This window comes from Paramisgurnus dabryanus, chromosome 5, assembly GCF_030506205.2.
Source record: "Paramisgurnus dabryanus chromosome 5, PD_genome_1.1, whole genome shotgun sequence".
In the NCBI taxonomy this organism is placed as follows: Eukaryota; Metazoa; Chordata; class Actinopteri; order Cypriniformes; family Cobitidae; genus Paramisgurnus; species Paramisgurnus dabryanus.
Window position 1 is genome coordinate 23,666,940 of NC_133341.1, and position 21,383 is coordinate 23,688,322.

The 21,383-nt window shown below is 38.2% G+C and overlaps 2 protein-coding genes across 2 annotated transcripts; one reads left to right on the top strand and one right to left on the bottom strand.

Annotated features, from left to right (window-relative positions):
- The first annotated feature begins 134 nt into the window (after window positions 1-134).
- On the top strand, window positions 135-5,582 carry trmt2a (tRNA methyltransferase 2 homolog A). The gene is made up of 12 exons (XM_065250428.2): window positions 135-367; window positions 533-1,167; window positions 1,542-1,650; window positions 1,876-2,057; window positions 2,513-2,627; window positions 2,700-2,815; window positions 2,898-3,009; window positions 4,380-4,502; window positions 4,637-4,712; window positions 4,795-4,911; window positions 4,995-5,091; window positions 5,212-5,582. The coding sequence occupies exons 2-12, from the start codon at window positions 539-541 to the stop codon at window positions 5,366-5,368; spliced, it is 1,833 nt and encodes a 610-aa protein (XP_065106500.1). The 5' UTR covers window positions 135-367; window positions 533-538; the 3' UTR covers window positions 5,369-5,582.
- Window positions 5,583-7,020: 1,438 nt separating this feature from the next.
- On the bottom strand, window positions 7,021-18,648 carry dgcr8 (DGCR8 microprocessor complex subunit). The gene is made up of 14 exons (XM_065250427.1): window positions 18,512-18,648; window positions 16,943-17,937; window positions 16,499-16,661; window positions 11,981-12,123; window positions 11,561-11,876; window positions 11,282-11,479; window positions 11,098-11,199; window positions 10,786-10,884; window positions 10,422-10,504; window positions 10,190-10,290; window positions 9,984-10,090; window positions 8,024-8,151; window positions 7,804-7,917; window positions 7,021-7,510 (listed from the first exon to the last, which is right to left on the bottom strand). The coding sequence occupies exons 2-14, from the start codon at window positions 17,633-17,635 to the stop codon at window positions 7,427-7,429; spliced, it is 2,331 nt and encodes a 776-aa protein (XP_065106499.1). The 5' UTR covers window positions 17,636-17,937; window positions 18,512-18,648; the 3' UTR covers window positions 7,021-7,426.
- Window positions 18,649-21,383: the final 2,735 nt, after the last annotated feature.

Below are 21,383 nucleotides of genomic sequence, written 5' to 3' on the forward strand. Positions count from 1 at the left end.
CGAAATATATTTATAATAGTTCGTTTTCGTAAACTAGCTCACTACCAAATTTTATCTGGCGCCGCAAGAACCGACAGGCGGATGACATCACAGTACCGCGAGAGCGATTCGACAGCAGACACTCCTTATTATTCCTTGAACTGTTCTCGCGGTATTTTGATATCATCCACCTGTCGGTTCTTTCGGCGCCATATGAAGTCGAACGCGCCTACTGACCGTATGTTGCGTTCCCATGTGATACGCCGCTTTTGACACGTGGTCCTGTTTTAAAGATGGCAGATTGCATGTCTGCATAAGTGCGCTATCCATACGATTAATAGTGATTGAAGGAGAACTCTGAATAACACGTGAGCGATTCAACAAGCAGGTTCGTTGTTCAGACGGTCTGCACAAAATATCAGCAACTTTGCTTGCAATGTGCTTTGCATTTCACTGTCATCTGATTTATTCATTCACCCTGAATGTTACATTAGTGTAAATATACTGAACAAAATAACTGTAAGTCTAACAAACGTTCATTGCCGTCTTGCAGTGCACCATGGCAGAAGTTGCTGTTGACAGTTCACCAGCTGATTTATTACCCAGCACAGAGAAGGAACCTGACCTGAAAGATGGAGACCTAATGGAGGAGAAAAACCAGGAGGATCAACCAGAAGGAGCAGCAGGTGGTGACTCCAGCATGTATCGTTACATCAAAGGAGATCTCTTCACCTCTGAGATCTTTAAAGTTGAGATCCAAAACTTGCCCAAGTACATCGGCTTCAATGACCTGAAAAAGTTCCTCAACAAACACGGCATCAATCCTCACAAAATCAAGTTACTTAACAAACAGATGTTCGCCTTTGTCACTTTTAAGAACCAGGAGGAAAGAGACAAAGCCATGAAGTTAGTGCATGGCATGCAGTGGAAGAATAAGGTGCTGAGCGTACGGTTGGCGAAACCCAAAGCTGACCCCATCCTCAAGAAGAGAAAACAAGAAGAGGAGAGCGAGGCTGGGCAGCCGGGTGCCAAACGGGCTGCAGGTAGCCAGGAGGCAGAGGAGGGTGAGGAAGAGCCCCTTAGTATTCAGATAGCCAATGCAGTGACACCGTTATGGAACGTCCCATATGAGGAGCAGCTGAAGAGGAAAGATCAAGAAGTGGAGGCTATTCTGCAGAAACTGACCAGGTAACAAAATCTAGCTGGGAGAAGTTATAACTAGCAGGTAATATAATGGACTGACAGGCTGGCAAGAAATGAGTCATCGTGACAGATTTACAACACAATACAATGCAATCGTTTTTCTCTCACCAGCAATACAAATCATACTATATACAACACACATTTTTAAATCATCAACCTACACAAACCAAAAAATCCATATAAATGAATGACATCCAGATACTTTTGTAAATAATTACACACTATTGATTATATATAACATAACCTTGTCCTAATCCTTACAATGCATCACAGTTTCCGGAGGTCTTACAACCATTATTTTAATCACTGAAAGTTTTCTTGCATATAACGTGTTTTATCCGTTTTGCTTTTGTGGTTAGAGAAATTGGCAACAACAACAAGGCCATGCTGCCGTGGCTGTTTGTTCAAAAAGAGAAAAACAACAAAATGTGCTGCCCATTGGAGCCCATACGTCCATCACCTGTGCAGGTAACACCACTGTGTGCCAACCTGAAATACTGTACAGACGTTTTTGCACTCACATAAATTCCTTAGATATCATGGTGGTGATACCTTAGTACATAAGACTGCCATCTATATAACATAGTACATAAATTAATATGGTAATCGTTGACTATCATCACTGTGTAAAATCCAGAGTTTTAGCAATGGTGTGATTCAATGTCACTGTGCTGGTGTCCCTCTGACTTTCAGACGGAGTACAGAAATAAATGTGAGTTTGTGATTGGAGTTGGAGCAGATGGAGAAGATAAAACTGTGGGATTTCGTTTGGGAAAGTACAAAGGAGGAACCTGTGCAGTAGTGAGTCCCTCAGAAACCACCCATGTATCTTCTGAAGCCAAGAGGATTGTCCAAGCCTTTCAGCAGTTTATAAGGTAAACTTGTTTTATTTCAATTCCAAAAGTAATCAAAGTTACATTTTAAAGGGGACATATCATGAAAATCTTATTATTTTCATAACCCCGGTGCTTCCATTAAACCTAGGAAATGTGAAAAAGATCAACCCAGTAACTTTTATTTTGGCTAACCATTCTCAGTCTGAAGCATGTGAAAAATAGGTCATTGAAATTTGGCTCTCCTTGTGATGTCAGAATGGGAAATACTGCCCCTTTATCTGCACTATCCAACCATGGCACTGCTATTTAGTGCAGAGATCAGCTCATTTGCATTTCAAAGGACTCACCCAAAAACTACACATTTTTGCTTACACCTACAAGTGGCAATTTAAACATGCTATAATAAAAGATTTACCAAAAGATTTATTTTACATCTTGAAAAAGTCATGTGAAATGTCCCCTTTAAGAGCCTTTGTGATTTTCTTTTTGAACAGGACTACCCCATATGCAGTATACAGTCCAGAGACATATGAAGGCCACTGGAGGCAGCTGACCGTACGGACCTGCAGGACAACGCAAACCATGGCCATGGTTTTCTTCAATCCACAGGTAATGTGAGATCCATATTTGTGCGGGCACTTTTGATTTGTTTTTATTTTTAACTTTTTTGTTTAAACCTAGAAACTCCAAGAAGAGGAACTTATAGAGCTGAAAGCAAACTTGCGTCACTATTTCACAGAAGGGGAAGGGAAAGAAAGTGGCATCACGTCCTTGTATTTCGTGAGAATGGGACAAAGGTGAGTCCAGTAGGGAATAAACACTAGAATGAGGTAAGTAGAAATGATTTTTTCACGCATCTAATGCATTACATCAACCCAGGAAATCTGCGGGCACAGAGGACCTTCCTTGTGAACATGTGACCGGCACCGAGTGGATTCATGAAGAGCTTCTTGGACTGAAGTTTCGCATATCACCTCATTCATTCTTTCAGGTGAGTCTTCTGATATGGTATATGACTGTAAACAGCTGATCTCCAAGTGTACACTTAAGTCTGTTATATTAAAACATGAAGTGTGTAATTAATGCAGAACCAAACAATGTTACAAAGCAATTGAAGAGCTCAGATGCAAAAGGATAAACCGCTAAACGCAACCTCCACTAAAAATTAGATAATGATATTACCAGAACGCCCTCGGCACATTCATATCAAATACTTTCACTTCAAATACACTAAATTTCAGCCCCAGGCCATTTAAAATTTCTGGTTTGTTGGCAGAATTCATTAAGAGTCTGATAAAAAAAATTCTCATTTACAAGAAAACATGTCAGATGCTGAGGAGTTTGCATCTGAGCTCTTCTTCACGCCATTCCAGCATCTATGGCTATATTCATGGCGAGAACTGGTTAATCCATACACAAGATAATACATACACAGGTGGGGGATGGGTTGTTTGTTATCTCCAATTAACTTAACTTGCATGTTTTTGGCCTGTTGGAAGAAACCGGAGTACCCAGAGTAAACCCATGCTGACACAGAGACATCTGACCTCTTTTTTTCTGACCTCTTTAGTTGTTTAAACCTGCCACGATAGTGTGTTCCAAGTAAGGGATAATGTAGAGGCAGCCGGTAGTTATCGGGAAATAACCCCCGACAGTGTGATCAGGACCCGACGCGAAGCGAGATACAAGAAGGTCTTGTATCACACTGAAGGGGCTTATTTCCCGATAACTACCGGCTGGCTCTACATTATCCCGCTTATTACACGGCTACTTGCCACATAAGAAATAAAACTGGACATGAATATGAATTTGAAACATTTTATTGGCATATTTGTTTTAAATTAAAAAATGTATCCTTCCGCGAAACTTTGCACAGATGCATAAAATGATTGTAATACCTTATTAAGATCCTCTGCTTCATACTTGTCTGTTTCCATTTTTTCTGTTTTAGCCAGTCTTTGAGAAGTTTTAATGCCCATTCTGTATTTTTTTGTGTGATGGCTTTGTAGCTGTCATGCTCTATTTTGTCAAGTTCAGTCTCAGTAAGCTCTCTGTGTCTTGTCGTTGTTCGTTCTTCTATCCACTGTTTAAATGTTTTGTTTTTTCCGTACATGTTAAAATTAATGTCAAAATGTTGTGGTTGTCCAGTGTGTGTCACAAGATGGCGCCAAACAGTAATCTTTATTGGCGCGGAGCGATTTAAATCGTACAAGTAGTACCGGCTATGCGTTATTACTTTGGAGCGGTTATTATTTGAAAAGAACGAACCTGCAAATGTCTCAACTTACCAATCAGAATCAAGCATTCCAGAGCGCCGTGTAATAAGTGTTAATAAAACTTTTCCTGTATTGATACTGGCAGACGAACACCCCTGCCGCTGAGGTTTTGTATTCTGCTGTGGGTGAATGGGCTCAGTTAGACCAGGACAGCATTGTTCTGGATGTGTGCTGTGGAACAGGAACCATCGGGATCTCTTTGGCAAAGGTGTGAGCCAAAAAACATTTACTGAATGTAAACAAACTCTGTATACCTTGCATCCTTAGTATTCGTTTTTTCTATTACTACATTCTTGCGTCTTGAAGTTTGTAAACTTAGGCACTTTTGTTTGTTATTAACAGAGAGTGAAGAAGGTGATTGGGATAGAGTTGTGTCAGGAGGCAGTGGAAGATGCTAAGGCTAACGCTGAAGCTAATGGTAAGTGTCCTTAAACCGGTCTTATTACCATCTCAGCATGTACATAATCTCATATACTGAAACCTCACATGTACGTTTACAGGCTTGACCAATGTGGAATTTCACTGTGGGAAAGCCGAGGATGTGTTTCCTACTATTCTTAATGCAGTTGTATCCCCCAACATCACTGCAATCGTTGACCCTCCAAGAGCAGGCCTACGTAAGTACAATATTGCTTTTTCCTAGTAATGATTTTGCAACTTTTATCATTCCTCCTTGGCCAAATTCTATTGCTTTTACCAGATTCCAAAGTGATTCTGGCGATCAGAAAAGCTGAGCATTTAAAGAGGCTCGTCTATGTTGCCTGCAACGCCAAAGCAGCTATGAACAATTTTGTTGAGTAAGTGCATACTTTTCTGCTTAAAGTCGATATCAAGCGGCATTGATTTGAAATACCGAACTTATCAATAGCTGCATGGATGTTTTAAAACCTGAATCTGAAAGTGTTTATTGGATTAAGTCTCTGCAGAGCGACTTCGAATCGTGTGCGGGGAAGTCCCTTCCGCCCAATGAGAGCTATGGCTGTGGACCTTTTCCCCCAAACCATGCACTGTGAGACCATCTTGTTGTTTGAAAGAGTGGACTACAGCTCAAACACTGAAGACCCGAAGCTTTGATGTCTTTAATATCTACAATGCCAAGACAGCTACCCTTACACTATAAACATACTAACTAGACAGCAGACGACTCTGGGCCGAATCTGCTGTCTGGGTGGTATTGCTTTCGAATGTTAACTGTTAAGTTTACTTTCTAATTTTAAGTCATACGATCAATGTTTGTTTTTGTATGTTTTTCCTCTTTTGCTTGCAATAAAATAATCCAGTCAAAACATCACAGTTTCTGGTCATGAATTTATTTGCATAAACAAATCACTGTGTCTCAGCGATCATGTGTTACAGCATTACTTGAAGCTAAATCATCCAACATTATCCGGTCAACAATGACTACAAGCACACGTTTCTTCATAAAACTAATACACACTTGGCAATATTGACAGTACACGAGTCGTACACTCCAAACGTTTATAAGGAAAGCACGTTTTGTCAGAAAAGTAGTCTTGTGCTAATGGGAAACATTGCCTTCAGACATTCAAAAGCACAACAGCTAACACAAATAAACACCATGACAGTGCACTGCAGTTTTGTTTAGTCTCTGTCCCAAGAAAACCTCCTTTCCCATTGTATCGTTTTGGGTGTTGGGAGTAAAAACAGAATTCAGATCACATCTTAAGGCCAGACTACTTTCCCTCCCTCCACTTTAAGAGATACAGCGTTTTCTTTTAACAAGGACCTTAGTTGAATCCAGCAGTTATTGCATCATTATCCTTAATATTTTGTTCCATATATATGCGCGTTTATATATTTCATGAAAAGCTATGCAGCAGTATTCTATAAAATGCATAAGACTGTTAAAGCTTTGGTTCACACTGTTCTTCAAGCTATTGAATATTACGACACTGTTTTGTTCGAGGTATAAAGTCGCCATGGTTGCCATCTGAAATAAATGTTGCCGAAACGATTTTATACACCAAAGTGATGAGCTGTGAATAAAAGGAGCTCACAATCACTTATCACTATGGCAAATACACAAACTATACAGAATCATTTAAGACAACGCAAAAAGCACATGCTTAAAAGGCAAATATTCATGTACGAAAGCAAGCGTCACTCCACAATTACGCAACGCACAGAATCACAATAATGTAGACTTAAAGGAAAGGCTTTTCCCTTTAAAACACAGTAACATTAATAAAAGCAAAGAAACTAAGGCAACACACCATTCTGTCCCTACTGAAGATTAACAGCCAGTTTCTACTGCAAGAATTAAGATTATATCAAATCATAAATGTAACAAAACAATACTAACACACTAGTAACGTCTTAACCTCCATAACTACAGTACCTCAAACACTTGTGCGCTTCTTCAACAAGCAGAGCAACTAATCAAGTTGACCATTGGTATGATTCATCCCTTAATTATTTCATACAAGCAAATAGTGCATTACTTAAACAGCAGTTGGGAGAAAAGTCGGCACATTTAATGCTTTAACGGTTAACCGAAGATAAAACACACACTTAAATTTTCGATAAAACCTAATTTTCCAGATAAAAGATTGCATGCTTTTATAGCCAAGGAAAAAACTGGTTGACCATTTCTGCATGCCACAGAATCGGACACAGAGTAACGATTTAAAACCGATGATTGTTGAACTTGAAATGCAGACAAAATGTCTTTTATTTTTGAAATATGTAGTAAATAAAAATTGCTGTTTTATTTAAAAAGACAGTAACAATTTTATTTTTATTGACAACATCTAAAAGCCACAAACTTAAAAGCAACTGTAATACTTCAACATACATAATTACCGTTTACTTCGATTCACAGAGACATTTTTGCCATCAGCTGAATCGATTTATATTTGCACTTGCGGGTGCAGAAGTGCATCTGGAGGTACTTTCTAAAATGCTCATTCGGTCTTTTCATAGTCCACGTATGAATGTTATGAAACCCATAAGTTAGGGACCGTAATCGGAATGGGAACTCGAGAAATCGGATAAAATGTAACTAGTATTGCCGAAGAAATGCATAATTCAGTAATGGTAAGTTGACCTTTTGTTAAAACCATTACCATTGGTCAGTGCTATCTAGATCACAACATGTTGGGCGAGGGTTTGTTAGACGTCAACAGTGCACAGAGGTTCGCTGCCGGGTTGAGCAGACTCCATTATAGTCATCTTCGGCTTCTTTCTCGCTTCCTCCTAAAAGTACAAAAAACACAGTATGTATAATGGGCCAAACACAAATGATCATGCTATAGAAAAGTTTTGATATGCTTTTTAGCTTAAATCCAGGCCATGTAGACGTCGCAATGGTTTGTGAGCAACAATTTAATGAAGGAGCGAACCACTTAAATTATCGTTGTATCCATGTACAGAATGCATTAAAATGTGTGTGCATAGAACAGCATTCATAAAAAGTACTAAACAAATTTAGATGCACATGGCCTTAACTATCTTGAAGCCAAATAATGGGGAATAAATTTGATCTGTACCCTGTCCCGAGCTAGTTTCATCATCTCCTCTCGTAGTTTGTTGAGGATGTGAAGGTTTGGCTTGTTCTTTTTGGCAAACTGTTGAAGCTCAATCACGCTCTTATCAGAGTTCTCCTAAAAACGGAAAAACAACCCAGTTAAAATGGTTCAAGTTTGTCAACCACACAAGGAGAGAAAACTTTCAAACAGATCAATTAAAGATTTCTGATAATGGGCTTACCTTTTTGACCATCTTATTGCTTTCTCTGCCATACATGCGCAGCAGCGAGCCCCAGTTCTTCACGTGTGGATGAAGCATTTGGAGAATCTTCTGTGACGCCAGCTGCTTCCCCACCCTCTTGTTTTTACCTGCGGTCAACAACAGTAACATCATTGGCTATTTGGATGATAATGCAAGAATTCATATAATGAAGGATGGAGAAATCAAGATGGCATGCCATTGGATGTACTACAGTATTTTCTAATCAGACTGCCTGACAGGGAACATAGATTTTTGCAGGAAAGTTTAGGTTTAAAGTTTTAGGTTTAACTGGAAAGTAGATTTCAGTGACCCTGAATACAATTTAGATGAAATATACTCAATTTATATATTCTGTACTATTATTTTGGCAACCCTAAAACCTTAGCTACTTTTACATGCAACCAAATAATCAGTTTTTAATCAGAATGATGGCTTAATCTGAGGCAAATTTCGATCATATTGAAAGGGGTGGTGTAGTCCAATCTCTGATCTGATCTTTAGGAAGAAAGTATGCATGTAAACATGTAAATCGTAGCATTTTCTAATTTGGATGCAAAAATACCTTGTGCACATGCACAGAAGAATTGTGCTTAAGTTCACATCCCTCAACATGCCGCGTTTGCATAACACTAACTAGTAAATCTAGTAGTTTGTGTAATCTAAAAAAAAAAGCATTACGTAATGAATTTCACAACAACAGTGCTGGATACCCGAGGTAATTTAATGTTACAGACCTCAGCAATGAGCTTCTACACAGTGTCATCTGTCATTTTAAATGCATGTGCACTTGAAGTTCAAATAGATTTGATTGGCTATCAATGGTTTATCGTTCATCAAAAAAATTGCTCGGCAAGTGATCACAACGATATTGTTCATTGTATCTTTAGTTGTTCAGTTGTGGAGTGTGAACTCCACTATTCTCTTTAATATAAAAAGATTTTTAAAACTTTATTTGTTACAATGTAAACGGTTCTCTAAGCTACAAAGAGCAATAAAATAGTGTCGTCCCTTTCAAAAAAATTATTTTTATTGCCTATATCTAAACACTATATAGGAACAACTTTATCTAACTCTGCTTTGACTTTGTACATTTATCCAGAGATATTGCAAAGTCCTTTTTCGAACTTAATTAAAAACCTTTTCAAAAGTTTCAACAGAAAAAAAATAACTCTGATTATATAGAATGTACACGTAAACGAACATTTTAACTTTTTCGCCCGACATTGATGAGTTATCTCATCAATTAAGAGAAAACGCTTCCCTGCCAATGACGACGTTTTTACGGCAATCCATATTTTCGCTCTTCCACTAGGTGGCACTCTTACCCAACTTTTAAAACACTATGCATTCACTGATCTAAAAACAAAAAACAAAATAAAAACTGTATGTTTTGGTCATCTTTCTGAATCTTGATCTTTTTTTAATGCAATTATCTAAGCTTTTTGCTCAAAATGTTGTATTTAAAGAAACCTGCCCATATTTGAAAATGATAAGAGAGAACAAATGAAGATAGGATTAAACTTTTTTTTGAAAGCAGAGGATCTGTTCTTTCATTTGATATATTGTATGTTTAAATATTTAAAGAACAACATTTTCTGGAAAGCATTAAACTTATGAAAATCAAATGCTGGCGCTGACTGGCAACATAAAAAAATGCTGGTGGGGAAAGAGTTAATCAGATTGCAATGTTTAGGGTTCATGTAAACTGTACTGTTATAATCTGCAATCAGATTAAATTCAGTCGGATTGACAAAGTTTTGTGCATGTAAACATAGCTAATGTAAACAAAACTAACAGTGGTAAACCACTTTACATGTCAGTCAGACAGCTTTCCTGTATAAGTGGGCATTAGTTTCCAGAATAACCATTGTGATGTGGACCAGAACTGATTTGGATAGTCAAAAGTCTGGCTCTGTAAAACAAGTTATTTGCTACTTACACCAGCCGCGAACAGTGTGTTTCCCACAAGTCATGACGTATTCACTCTTCTGGTTCTTTCCTGGGATCACTTCAAACTTGATGCTGGTGTCGCCCATCCCATGGTTTCTATGGACCAGACAGGCAACAGCTTTTCATTTGAACCCATTTAAAGAAGCCATAGATTGTGGTGTATTACATCAAATGACAGATTGTGTTTTAATGTACCTCTTAAGGCACTCATGAAGGATCTGATACGGGGAGAGTAAACCTGCTTTGTTGGTCAGCTCATACACCCTTGAATCTTCAATACTGATATGATTAAAATACTGGGGGGACAAGAAACATGAGTAAGTACCACCAAAAAAGTAGTTTGTAATCCAAACAAAGAGAAGATTTCTGGATATTTTCTTTTTAGCGTTCTAGTTGAACCAGGTAATGCAGACAAGAAGAGACATACCTCCAGTTCATCCCCATCTGCGGGCTTCTCTTCAGACGTCTGTTTCACAAAATCAGGAATAAGGATTTCCAGTGTTGCTCGAGCTGCACGGGAGAGCAAGTCAGTGTCAGTTACCATATTTTTACTTTCTTCGGTAAAACAAAGGAGTCATGTTACATGAATGAAAAGGTTTTTTTTAACCCTACACTGAAAGGAAACAGGGACCTCTGCTGGTCCCCATAGGGAAAAACTACTTCAATTTCAATACTAATTTATTTTGTGTTCTACAGAATGTATTCAATCCTATAAATCTGAAATAAAAATGAAGGTTATTGTGATGCTGTAAATGATCTCTTAAAGACTAGAATGAAGACGGAGAAAATACCAGCTTTATTCTTGGCAAGTTTTTTACTGCTTGCTGTTCCTGTGCCATACGTAACACCATCTATAATGACTGAAGCTCCGAAGGGTTCACTAGGGTTTTCTGGGTAAAGAAAATATGGTTAACTTTAAAAATAACGTCAATGCTAAATATACAAGAAATTTTACATTGCAGTCATTTAGATTTGCCATATTAACAAAAAATACAATGGACGTCTGGTCAACAACTTTAAACATGGCTTATCCAGTCAGATTTATTTACATTTAAGATTTACAACCAGTCTTATAATATAAATGATACAACTAAACAACTTACCACATTCAAAAAAGTTGTAAACTGGTCGCACCTTGAGGACTCTTTGCATATACTCATGTAAAATGCAAACCTCTGATTTCCCATTGGGGTTGATAACAAACTCTGAAAGTTGAACACAGCACAATACACGTTACACCAAGGTTGGCTATTTGATTCGTAAAGTGTATAATTTTCAAACAGGTACCTTTCTTTGTGGGTGCATCCTGCACAGACAGCGTTATGAGCTTCTGATTGGCCGGCAGGATGGGCCTCTCAGATTCGGCTTGCTTTCTCTTCATGTCCCTGTTGAACTGCCTGCGCTCGGCCCATGTCCGAAACTTCTTTACTGTCACTTGCTCAAAATCGAAGCACTTCTCTAGGTAGTTTCTGAACTCCTCAATTTCTAGGTTACACAAAGAAACAGGACTCACTAATCATGCATTTAATGGAGTTTAGCGGCCATACATCATTCTCCTCCTCTTACCGACAGACTCATCTTTGCAGACCTCCACCTTGGCTTTGACCTGGCCCAGAGCTCCCTGTGTAGTATCACTGGCTTGGCAGTCCTTCCCCGTTGAAGGCCCCTCATCTGGCTCTTCTGACGTTGCTCTGCCTGTTGGCTCTTCGGTGGCAGTAGAGTCAGGCTCATCGGCTCTTTCCAGCGAGGTGCTCTCTTCTCCCGATTTCACTGGAGACACCTCAGCATTTGGAGTCACTTCTCCGTTGCGTTCCCTCTCCTCTTGTTCCTTCATTTTCTTGTAGTGCAAGCAGGGAATGCTACTGGTTGGTGGGTCATGTTTCTAAAAAAGGAGATGAGGTGCTTTTATTAACAAGCCACAAACATTATTTAAACTATCAAGTAGCAAAGTATCCAATGATAGAACTTCCATGGTTGAAAGTTTACCCTAATGCTTCCTGTTCCAAGAAAGTAGGGTCTAGACCAGCTCACAACTCTGGTTTCCCGGTGAAGATAGACTGGAATGCCGGAGTTATGGAATGTCATGATCCATCCATCAGGTAATGGCTCAGTTGGCGGTCGTCCACGACCTATGGAAATGAAATCAGACACAGAAAAGACTCATCATCATGGGTCTTCATGTAGCCGAGTTAAAGGTGCAGTGTGGGACTTTAAGAAGGATCTCTCAACAGAAATGCAATATAATATACATAACTATATTATCAGGGGTGTATAAAGACTTTACATAATGAACTGCGTTGTTTTTATTACCTTAGAATGAGCCATTTGTATGTACATACACCACGGGTCCCCTTTACATGGAAGTTGCTGCCATGTTTCTACAGTAGTCCTAAGCAAACAAACTATTCTACAGAGCGCGCTTCGTCCCTACGTTGTCTCAGATGACGACATGTTTGTCCTGTGGCAGCTACTGTAGATTCTCTTTGCATTTTGAAATTGACGTTGGTCGCAATCTCACCGCTAGATGGCACTAAAAATACTACACTGGACCTTTAACGTTTTTTTACGGAAGTGTCTGAAGATGAAAAAATACTTTTTTATAGCAGTTTACATTTATTTGTAATAAACAAATTAAATGTGGTATTATTTTTAATACATAAAATTATCAAAAACCTGAGGTTTGTGTTGGTTTGCTGCATACTCTTGTCACAAATGAATAAATAACAGTTACTACATTTATTATTACTACTAAAAGGTTTTTAAATATGAAAACTACTTTCTTAGACCTTTCCAACAATATATAGTTTGTGATAGATTCATATTTTTCATGTAAATGTTAAAGTAAACTTGGGTTCTCCACATTCCACATAACGATTCGATAATTTATAAAATACTAAATTATGTCTGCTTTAGCATTTAGTATACGTCTTAGCATCATTGAACAGCCGCCTTGAATTAAAATTTTTTTATAAATGCGTTGATTCTCGCGAAATTAGACTCACGTAACATTTTGATTAAAAAAAATTAATGCAAAGTAAAAGTATCAAAATAAAAAGCATACATTAGGGGTGGGACGGTTGTCATGACCACCGCGGTGGTGCAATGCCACCGCAGTGGTGAAGTGCCACCGGCGGTTGTGTGACGTCACATATCAGGTGAATGATTAAACAAAATAAGCAGTGGTGTCAAAAGTATTCATATTCATTACTCAAGTAGAAGTATAGATACTAGGGTTAAAAAAGACTTTTGTAGAAGTTGAAGTATCAACTCAAGCTTTTTACTCAAGTAAAAGTGAAAAAGTACTGGTTTCAAAACTACTTAAAGTATAAAAGTAAAAGTAATGTAAGGAAAAAATGTCATTACGGAAAAAAGCCTAGGCCGCACCACAGGGGCCTTTTGTGCACTACCCTATCTCCTCTAAAACATGTTTCTAAAGGCCATAATAACTATAGTGTTATATTAAAAATGTTAATGTTAAACAATTTGGGATGCACTAGGGCCAGGGGTAGGCAACATCAGTCCTGGAGTGCCGATGTCCTGCAGATTTTAGCTCCAACCCTTATAAAACCTTGGCTACCTGTAGTTTCAGGTGACTTTATAGACCTTTATTAGTTTGTTCAGGTCTGCTTGTTTAGACCTGGAGCTAAACACTGCAGGACATCGGCACTCCATGTTGCCTACCCCTGCACTAGACTATCTGTTTCAACCACATACGGTACATGCCCATTAAAAATGAACGCTTTTCAATACAATGCGAACAAATACATTAAAGCAGTGGTTCTCAAACTGGGGGTCGCGAGATGGTGCCAGGGGCCCCAGTTTTATAATATTTTATGAAATACATTACTTTATTATAAATTCTGTGTAATTAAACCTCAAAAAATAAGGCTACTAAACAAAAGCAATACATTGTATAATTTAATATGTTTTGTTTAATTCAAATTGTAAGTTTTAGAATGTTTATGTCATACATTTTCTTTGGGGGGTCGTGAAGGAATCCACTGTACACAAGGGAGGCGCGAAAAAAAAAAAGGTTTGATAACCACTGCATTAAAGAACCATATATGTGTACTACTGAGCATTAAAATGTGTTCTATAGAGAGGAAGATATGATGACTAGTTGCCTATAAATATTGTAATGGTGCAAAAAGTCAAACTTCAGAGCAGGGTCGCTGCTGGCCAAACTTTTACAGTGGTGCCCTCTTTAGTTAAAAAACAACAAAATCTCACACAACTATAGTATGTGTGAGAATAGAAATATGATATTGTTATCATTTATAATTTTATTTTGACAGCAACACAAACTACAATTATACAAATATGCAATTATATATTATAGCCTATATTCCTGTATCTGTACTTGTGTAGCTAATGGACTTTAGTATACTTTACTTTAGTCAGTATAAATCCAAGCAATTAAGGAGAATTACTAAATGTCTTTCTTGTTAGTAAATTCAAAAAGTCAGGTTTAAGGAAACAGCTGATGTCTATTAACAAAAGCAAAAGTTGGTATGTATGGTTATGTGTTTGATTGATTTAACACTCAAGCATTCAGCTAAGTAGGTTTTGTTAATGCAAAAAAAATTTAGGGTAGTTATAAGCATATACAAAACAACAGATGTCTTTAGCATAGATATCTTTGCCATGGCTCAAAACGCAACGCAGCACAATGTCATTTAAGTTGAACAACTGAAGTTATATGATATAAATTGGTATTGTTACACTATTTAAATCACACAGATGAGTTGGGGTCAGCAGACAGCTATATATTTACACAGGCTTGTGAATGTGAACTGACCTGAAAGTGATGCGCGAGTTTTATTTCGTACTTTTCCATTTGAAGACAGAATGCCGCGTTCTGTTACTGTACAAACGGATGGCGGATGATATCAAAGCATCGCGAGAGCAAACTGCTCCGCATGCTTTCTAATCGCTCTAGCGGTTCTTTTATGTTTCTCTGTGCAGCAGCATCGAACAAACTTTTGATCATCTGCAGTCAGCTGGGGGGCGGGGATTGCGTACAAACCAATAGGGTGTCGGAATGGTGTATGTTTATACTTCTCATCCAACCACATTCGCATTTATCTGGATGATGCAATTTATCAAGATAGGTTTTTTAACGATGACAAGCCGGAATGAAAAAAAGCAAACAAGCCGAAATAATAGAAGTAACGAGGCGATTTTTAAAATGTAAGGAGTAGAAAGTACAGATAATTGCGTGAAAATGTAAGGAGTAGAAGTAAAAAGTCGTCTGAAAAATAATTACTCCAGTAAAGTATAGATACCCAAAATATCTACTTAAGTAAGGTAACGAAGTATTTGTACTTCGTTACTTGACACCTCTGAAAATAAGTAAAAATTGCAGTTTTTTTACACGTGAAATAATAATAACAAAAGTTGTACAGTAATTTAAAGCCTAAGATACAAATTTTTAACATTGTTTTATGTTAATACACAAATCTCCGCTACATTACCATGTATGGCGTTTCCACTAAACTGGTGGATTTTAGCATAACTCAGCACGTTGGAGTTTAGCCATGTCACTGTGTTGTGCGTCTGCTTTAGTTTCTTTTGGTCTCCAGAGGCACATACACATCACGTTTGTCTTTTGTTGTGAAATAAAAATTTTACCAGGTTAAAGTCGCGCGCATCACCATTTAAACCACCCTAACCCCCCCACCGCAACACCGGTGGTTGTTGTTGATGGTTCCACCGCGGTGGTAAAAATTTGCCACCGTCCCAGCCCTAGCATACAGTTACAAACACCTCTTCATGTACTATTTTGCACATGATTTCAAATGACATCATACAAACCAATTTTGTTGTTTTTTTCCACATTTGAGGAGAAATTTTCAAAGTGTCAATGACTGTTTTTGGGTTCTTCGACATGGAAATATTTATAATTAAAAAATAAATAAGCTTCAGTGCATGTTATACTTTAAACATTTACAGTAAAGAAACATGTGGCATTTGGTGATCATTGGTAAATGTAGACACAATAATAAGGAATATAAATGTGTCAAAGACCAATTTTCTCATCCTCCGCAACAATTTTCAATCATTGTTTAAGCCCTCAGGGAACTTATATTTAAAAAAAAAAAATAGTTGGAAGGGACATAATTGACTTGACACTCATGATGGCTGCCAGGTAAGCAGTTCCTATTTTTTTTCTCCAGATAAAAGTTGAAATTTTGTTTGTCATAGTACCTCGACAACTTTTTAGTTCTCATTACCGAAACATGAGTTTGTAAATGCATATATTTAATGTAATAAGTTGCGGTAATGATAATAAAAAAAGTAAAAAAAATTATAGGAAATCTTTTCAATCCTCTAAAAAATAATGGCTATAGTAAGTTCAGACCTTAATCTTATATGTCCAAAAAAATGTGCTTCAAGGGCTTTTTAAAAATTCTGATGCTGGACACCTTTAAAATCTGGATTTTGTGAGAATCACCCAAAGGCCTTTTATGTTCTCTAATAAAAACAACTGCTTTTGGAACTTACTCTTAAGAACCGTCTTAATTTTGGTCATCATGGGCTGAACTCCTGCCTCCCCATCTGAATTGTGATCACTGTCTGCAGTGTACTTGTCTTCAGCCAGACGTCTTTTCTTAGGCATGGGCATGCCTTCCTCCAGCAGAGCATCTACATCATTGTCAAAGTCCTCCTGGAAAAGTATGTTGGTTAATAATTGGTAGCAACCGGCACTTCGGATGAAGGGACACGGAGATGATGATTTGAATCAAGCTCACTTTGTGAGCTATAATTCAAAAGTTCTTTAATTGACCACCTCATTACACTCCAGGTTTCCTCTTCATGACTGAATGACCTGTGCTTTATTTGTAGTGATGTTATGGTGAACATTTATCTTTAAACAGACTACAATGTCAACAGAAAGAGAACATGAGCTAAATAAAAGATCAGCAAGGTGACCCGTAACACTTTTACCTCATAGGAGTAATTCAGGTCCTCCTCACGCACTTGCTCGTGCTGAACAATCATCTCAGACATGAAACCACTCGGCTCTCCATCTTCCACTTCCAGAAAGTTCTCGCTGAAATCTTCCAAGTCGTCCAGCACAGCAAATTCGACCTTGTTCTCCTGCCCGGCCTCCATCTCTTCACTGTTTCTAGGTATAGTTAGAGCATTGTAGCTTGTGCCCGAGCTGCTCGGCACACCTCCCTGCTCTAAACAATAATCAAATTCACCATTCAGGTTCTCTAGGGTCTGATCTTCATCGCTACCCTGCCCCAAACCAGTGTACAACACCTTCCTGTCTTTGCGCTTACTGCTGTCAGTAAAACTGACACTGATTTTTACATCTTTAAGGAGTTTGAGATCAGGTAAGAACTTAGTGACTGGTGGAGCGTGTCGAGCGGTTCTAGGGCACGTGCCCATGGGGTCAGGAATATCTAATGAGCTACTAAAAGACAATGTACGCTTGTTGAGGAAGAGCTGTTCGTCCCTGTCCTCTGCTGGGGTGTGTTGGTGTCCATCACCACCAGAGCTAACGTCCATTTCCTCTGCGTCACTGGACGTTTGCAGGGGAGGTGGTGGAGGTGCGATAAAGAAATCATTTTCTGCCAATACAGAGTCTGGCGGCTCCAATGGGAGGGGAGGTAAAATCTCATTCACATCCATAACTAATTTCACATAAAAGCTGTAGTAAACACTATGGGAGAATGCGTGGGTAAGATAACTCTTATGTTAAATAATCAGCAGCCCTAACACATGCATGAGTTCATTGCACAGCTCAAAACATCTATTTAATAGTATTCATGTACATGGTTGAATATGCTAAGCTGACTACATTGTTCTTTTCATTAATGTAGACAGCTTTTAAAATATTACTGTCTCAATTATTGGAAATCACAATGCATTCAGCTTAAACGTTGCCCACTCTAAGCACTGTCCATCCCGGGAAGCGAGATCTTCAGCCAGACCTGAAATAGATAAAGAAAGATTAAGACACTCATTTAAATACCAGAAGATCCTCATGTTGAAGATATTACAGTCAACCTGCATCCCTGCTAAATACAACTAAAACCACCTTTAACTGGTTGGCTGGTTTCCCAGTCTGGTCAACTGGTTTTGCAGGCTGGTTTAACAGGAAGTTTGGACACTTCTGGCACTGCCAGGCTGGAAGGACTCTCAAGCGAGCCCAGACCACCAAACCAGCTTAGGTTGGTTTTAGCTGTTTTCAGCAGGGATGAGCCCAACAGGCCGTTGCTAATTTTTCGGTTAGCATAACTTCGTAAAAATATGGCTACGCTCAAAGTGATAAAAACGATTTAGTGTTACACACAAACGTATTATCCTATTAAACTTGCAGTTTATGTTTCGTTGTTTCTGCAAACATTAAAACAATCAAACCCTAGATCATAGCCAGTCGGTGTTAGCCGTTAGAAGCTGTATTGTAACCAAACCTTTAAATTTGTCGTTTCTTAACCCGCTAAACGGCGCAATGCGTAACTTACGTTAGTAGTAAAAAGCTGTGCACTGTTTCTTTTTACTCACCTAATTACACAAAGCTTTTCTGAAGACCTCAATTATCACAAGACTTTTCTATTTATTGGGTTCAGATGGCCGTTCGCTCTCACCGCCGCCATCTTCAATGCACCACCATCTCTGAACACGCCTCTTCAACCGGTGCCTACATACACGTGATTGGATCAAAACCTAAAGCTTGCTCGACTTCATAGCGCTGCGCAGACTTTGCAACTGATGACATCAAGTATCCCGAGAGCAATTAGAAAGACAAGCTTTGGAATTGCTCTCGCGGTACATAGGCAGGGACGTGCACAGGAATTTTTAGGGGCAGTTGCTCTGACTTAAATAAAGGGCACCCCCCCCCTAAAAAAATTTTTTTAAACTCACGGCCTATATGAAGGACTGAGAATAACAGGGTCTTTATTAAAATCAGCAAACATGTTTGCCTAATGCCTACCAAAAAAATTGTAGCCTAGGCTGCTGGTCTCCAAGCCGTAGCTAGCTGCTGTCTGATTATTTAGGCTTAACTGTGGCAAACTCAGCCTAGATTCATGAAGATTTTAACAGAGGTGGAAAGAGTAGCCAAAAACTTTACTCAAGTAAAAATACAAGTAACTAAATAAATAATTACTCAAGTAGAAGTAAAAAGTATGCAATGAAAATAATACTCAAGTAGCGAGTTACTAGTTATGTTCATGAAAAAATAAATCTAGATATACACGCGCAAACACACACACACACACACACACACACACACACACACACACACACACACACACACACACACACACACACACACACACACACACACACACACACAATACAGTGCCCTCCATAAGTATCAGAACTGTAAAGACAAGATTTTTCTGTTTGCTATGGAAACCAGAAATTGGTAAGATAAATATCAGTATGTCAGAAGTTTAGAATGTCACATTTTATTAATCTTTGTTTATGTTTCAACACATACATTCTTTAACAACAAAGAACAACAGCATTAAATGCTGACTTATGTGTGTTGTACACAAATGCACATAAGTGAATCAAACTGATCCTACACATTTTATGCTTTTCATGTGTAAACAATCAGGACACAGCTCAGTGACACAGCTCAGTGACCATTAAAAAAATAATAATATGACAGATTCTGTACTTTTGTCTCATGTTCATCTTTTAATGTTTAAACATTTATTGACTCCACAACAAACAGAAGAAAACTTATGAAGGGCACTTCTACAGTAAGTTATGTGTAAAACTGCAACATACACAAACATACAGAAAAAATAATACAAACACAGAATAGACAAGCATTTCAAATTAACAAATTAACTCTAGTCTCAATGATGATGTAGCTTATAGCTGAAATATCAGACAAGTAAACTGACAACAGTTTTGCATATGTATAAAGTTGGAATCTCCTAAGATGGTCTGAGGACATTGACAGTTTACACTTACATAAAAATGATTTGAGACAAAACTCATGTTTTCTTACGTTGTCATGTCACGTGTGTTTTGTGAGAATCACTTACATCATATACAGTACAGTATACAGCGAATCAGACGTCAATCATCGATGGATTTTCTTCAATCTGTGCTGCAATGCTTCTTGAGGTTGCACGCGTTTAACTGTGTCTGACGACGAACAGGTCGCGTGTATGTAATGGCGGGTACATGTGTGAAGTTTTGCTTTTAGTTAAAAGATTGGTAAATTCATTTCCACGTCACCCAACACTGGTTATATTCTGCGTGTTTCTACAGGTTACGAGTAAAACAGCTTCGAACGATTCCGTTTTTGCAGCGATCTGAACAATTAATTCAAACTGATTCGCGAACCAATTTAAACGTTTGGCCCATTCGCTTTGTAAAGAATCGACTCAAAAGACTCGTTTATTTGCAACACTTTGTAAGGACTCGACTCAAACGAGTCATTAATTCGCGAATACGCCAGAAACACAAGATAGCAATTTAAAAATAAAATACAAATTTCGTAATTAATTAAAATACAGTAACGAAGGAACGCTGCATAGTGTAAACGAAGTAAAAGTACAATTTATTTTTTTCCACCTCGGAAGGGCAACTTGAGTCGAGAAGGGCATATGGGCAGTTGCCCGGGCAACCTGAGCAACCCCCCTGTGCACGTCCCTGTACATAGGCATAACGGTCTGCGCATCGCCAAATACAGTCGAACATGCTTTAATATACATAATCAGTTTCTACTAAAATTGTGTGTTTACGTTGGCTGTCAGTTCGATTTTACAAAATATATTCGAAGACCAGACAATGTGATAATACATGATGTAAGATGTTAGTATTACTGTATGATAGAATATCGGGTAAATATAACGATTACGGTGTCTGGTTCGGTAACCTTATCCCAGATTCACTTGAGGTCACTGTTGTAAATATTATTAAAAATGTCTTATAAAGGTCATACAATTCAATGTTTTTACTGAAACGTTCATATAGTGAGATTGGTGCTGCCTCAGAGAGAAGGGAAGGCGTTTTATTCATGCTGCAGTTTTTTAAATCATTTTCATTAAATTAATCATTGTATTGTATTGTTTATTTTGTGTGTTGTTGTATTTGTATTGTTTGTGATAGGTGACAAATTAGTTAACTTTTAGGTGTTCTAACTACTTAACCTTTCTGTCTAATATTCTACCTACCATGTTCTGTATAAACTGTATGGTATGACACAATCTCTAGACTCAAAGTATACAAGCAACCTTATGCATGTTGTTTGAGTTTTTGGGTGCTTAAATCGCAGTGCTAAAGGGCTACAGTACAGAAAGCATGCCTGAAGCATCAAAAACTTTTCGACAAAATGCCAAGTCAACTAATAGAAGTGTTTATAATCTGACCCGAAAGAGGGCAGTCGCTCGTCTTTGTCCGAGGGGATCAG

Excerpts from the sequence above, each read along its gene's own strand:
- trmt2a (XM_065250428.2), top strand. The coding sequence starts at position 539 with ATGGCAGAAGTTGCTGTTGACAGTTCACCAGCTGATTTATTACCCAGC. Across the intron at positions 2,816-2,897 it reads TTCGTGAGAATGGGACAAAG|GAAATCTGCGGGCACAGAGG; the intron begins GTGAGTCCAGTA and ends ACATCAACCCAG. Across the intron at positions 3,010-4,379 it reads CACCTCATTCATTCTTTCAG|ACGAACACCCCTGCCGCTGA; the intron begins GTGAGTCTTCTG and ends TGATACTGGCAG.
- dgcr8 (XM_065250427.1), bottom strand. The coding sequence starts at position 17,635 with ATGGATGTGAATGAGATTTTACCTCCCCTCCCATTGGAGCCGCCAGAC. Across the intron at positions 11,200-11,281 it reads GGATGCACCCACAAAGAAAG|AGTTTGTTATCAACCCCAAT; the intron begins GTACCTGTTTGA and ends TTCAACTTTCAG. Across the intron at positions 7,918-8,023 it reads GCAATAAGATGGTCAAAAAG|GAGAACTCTGATAAGAGCGT; the intron begins GTAAGCCCATTA and ends TTCCGTTTTTAG.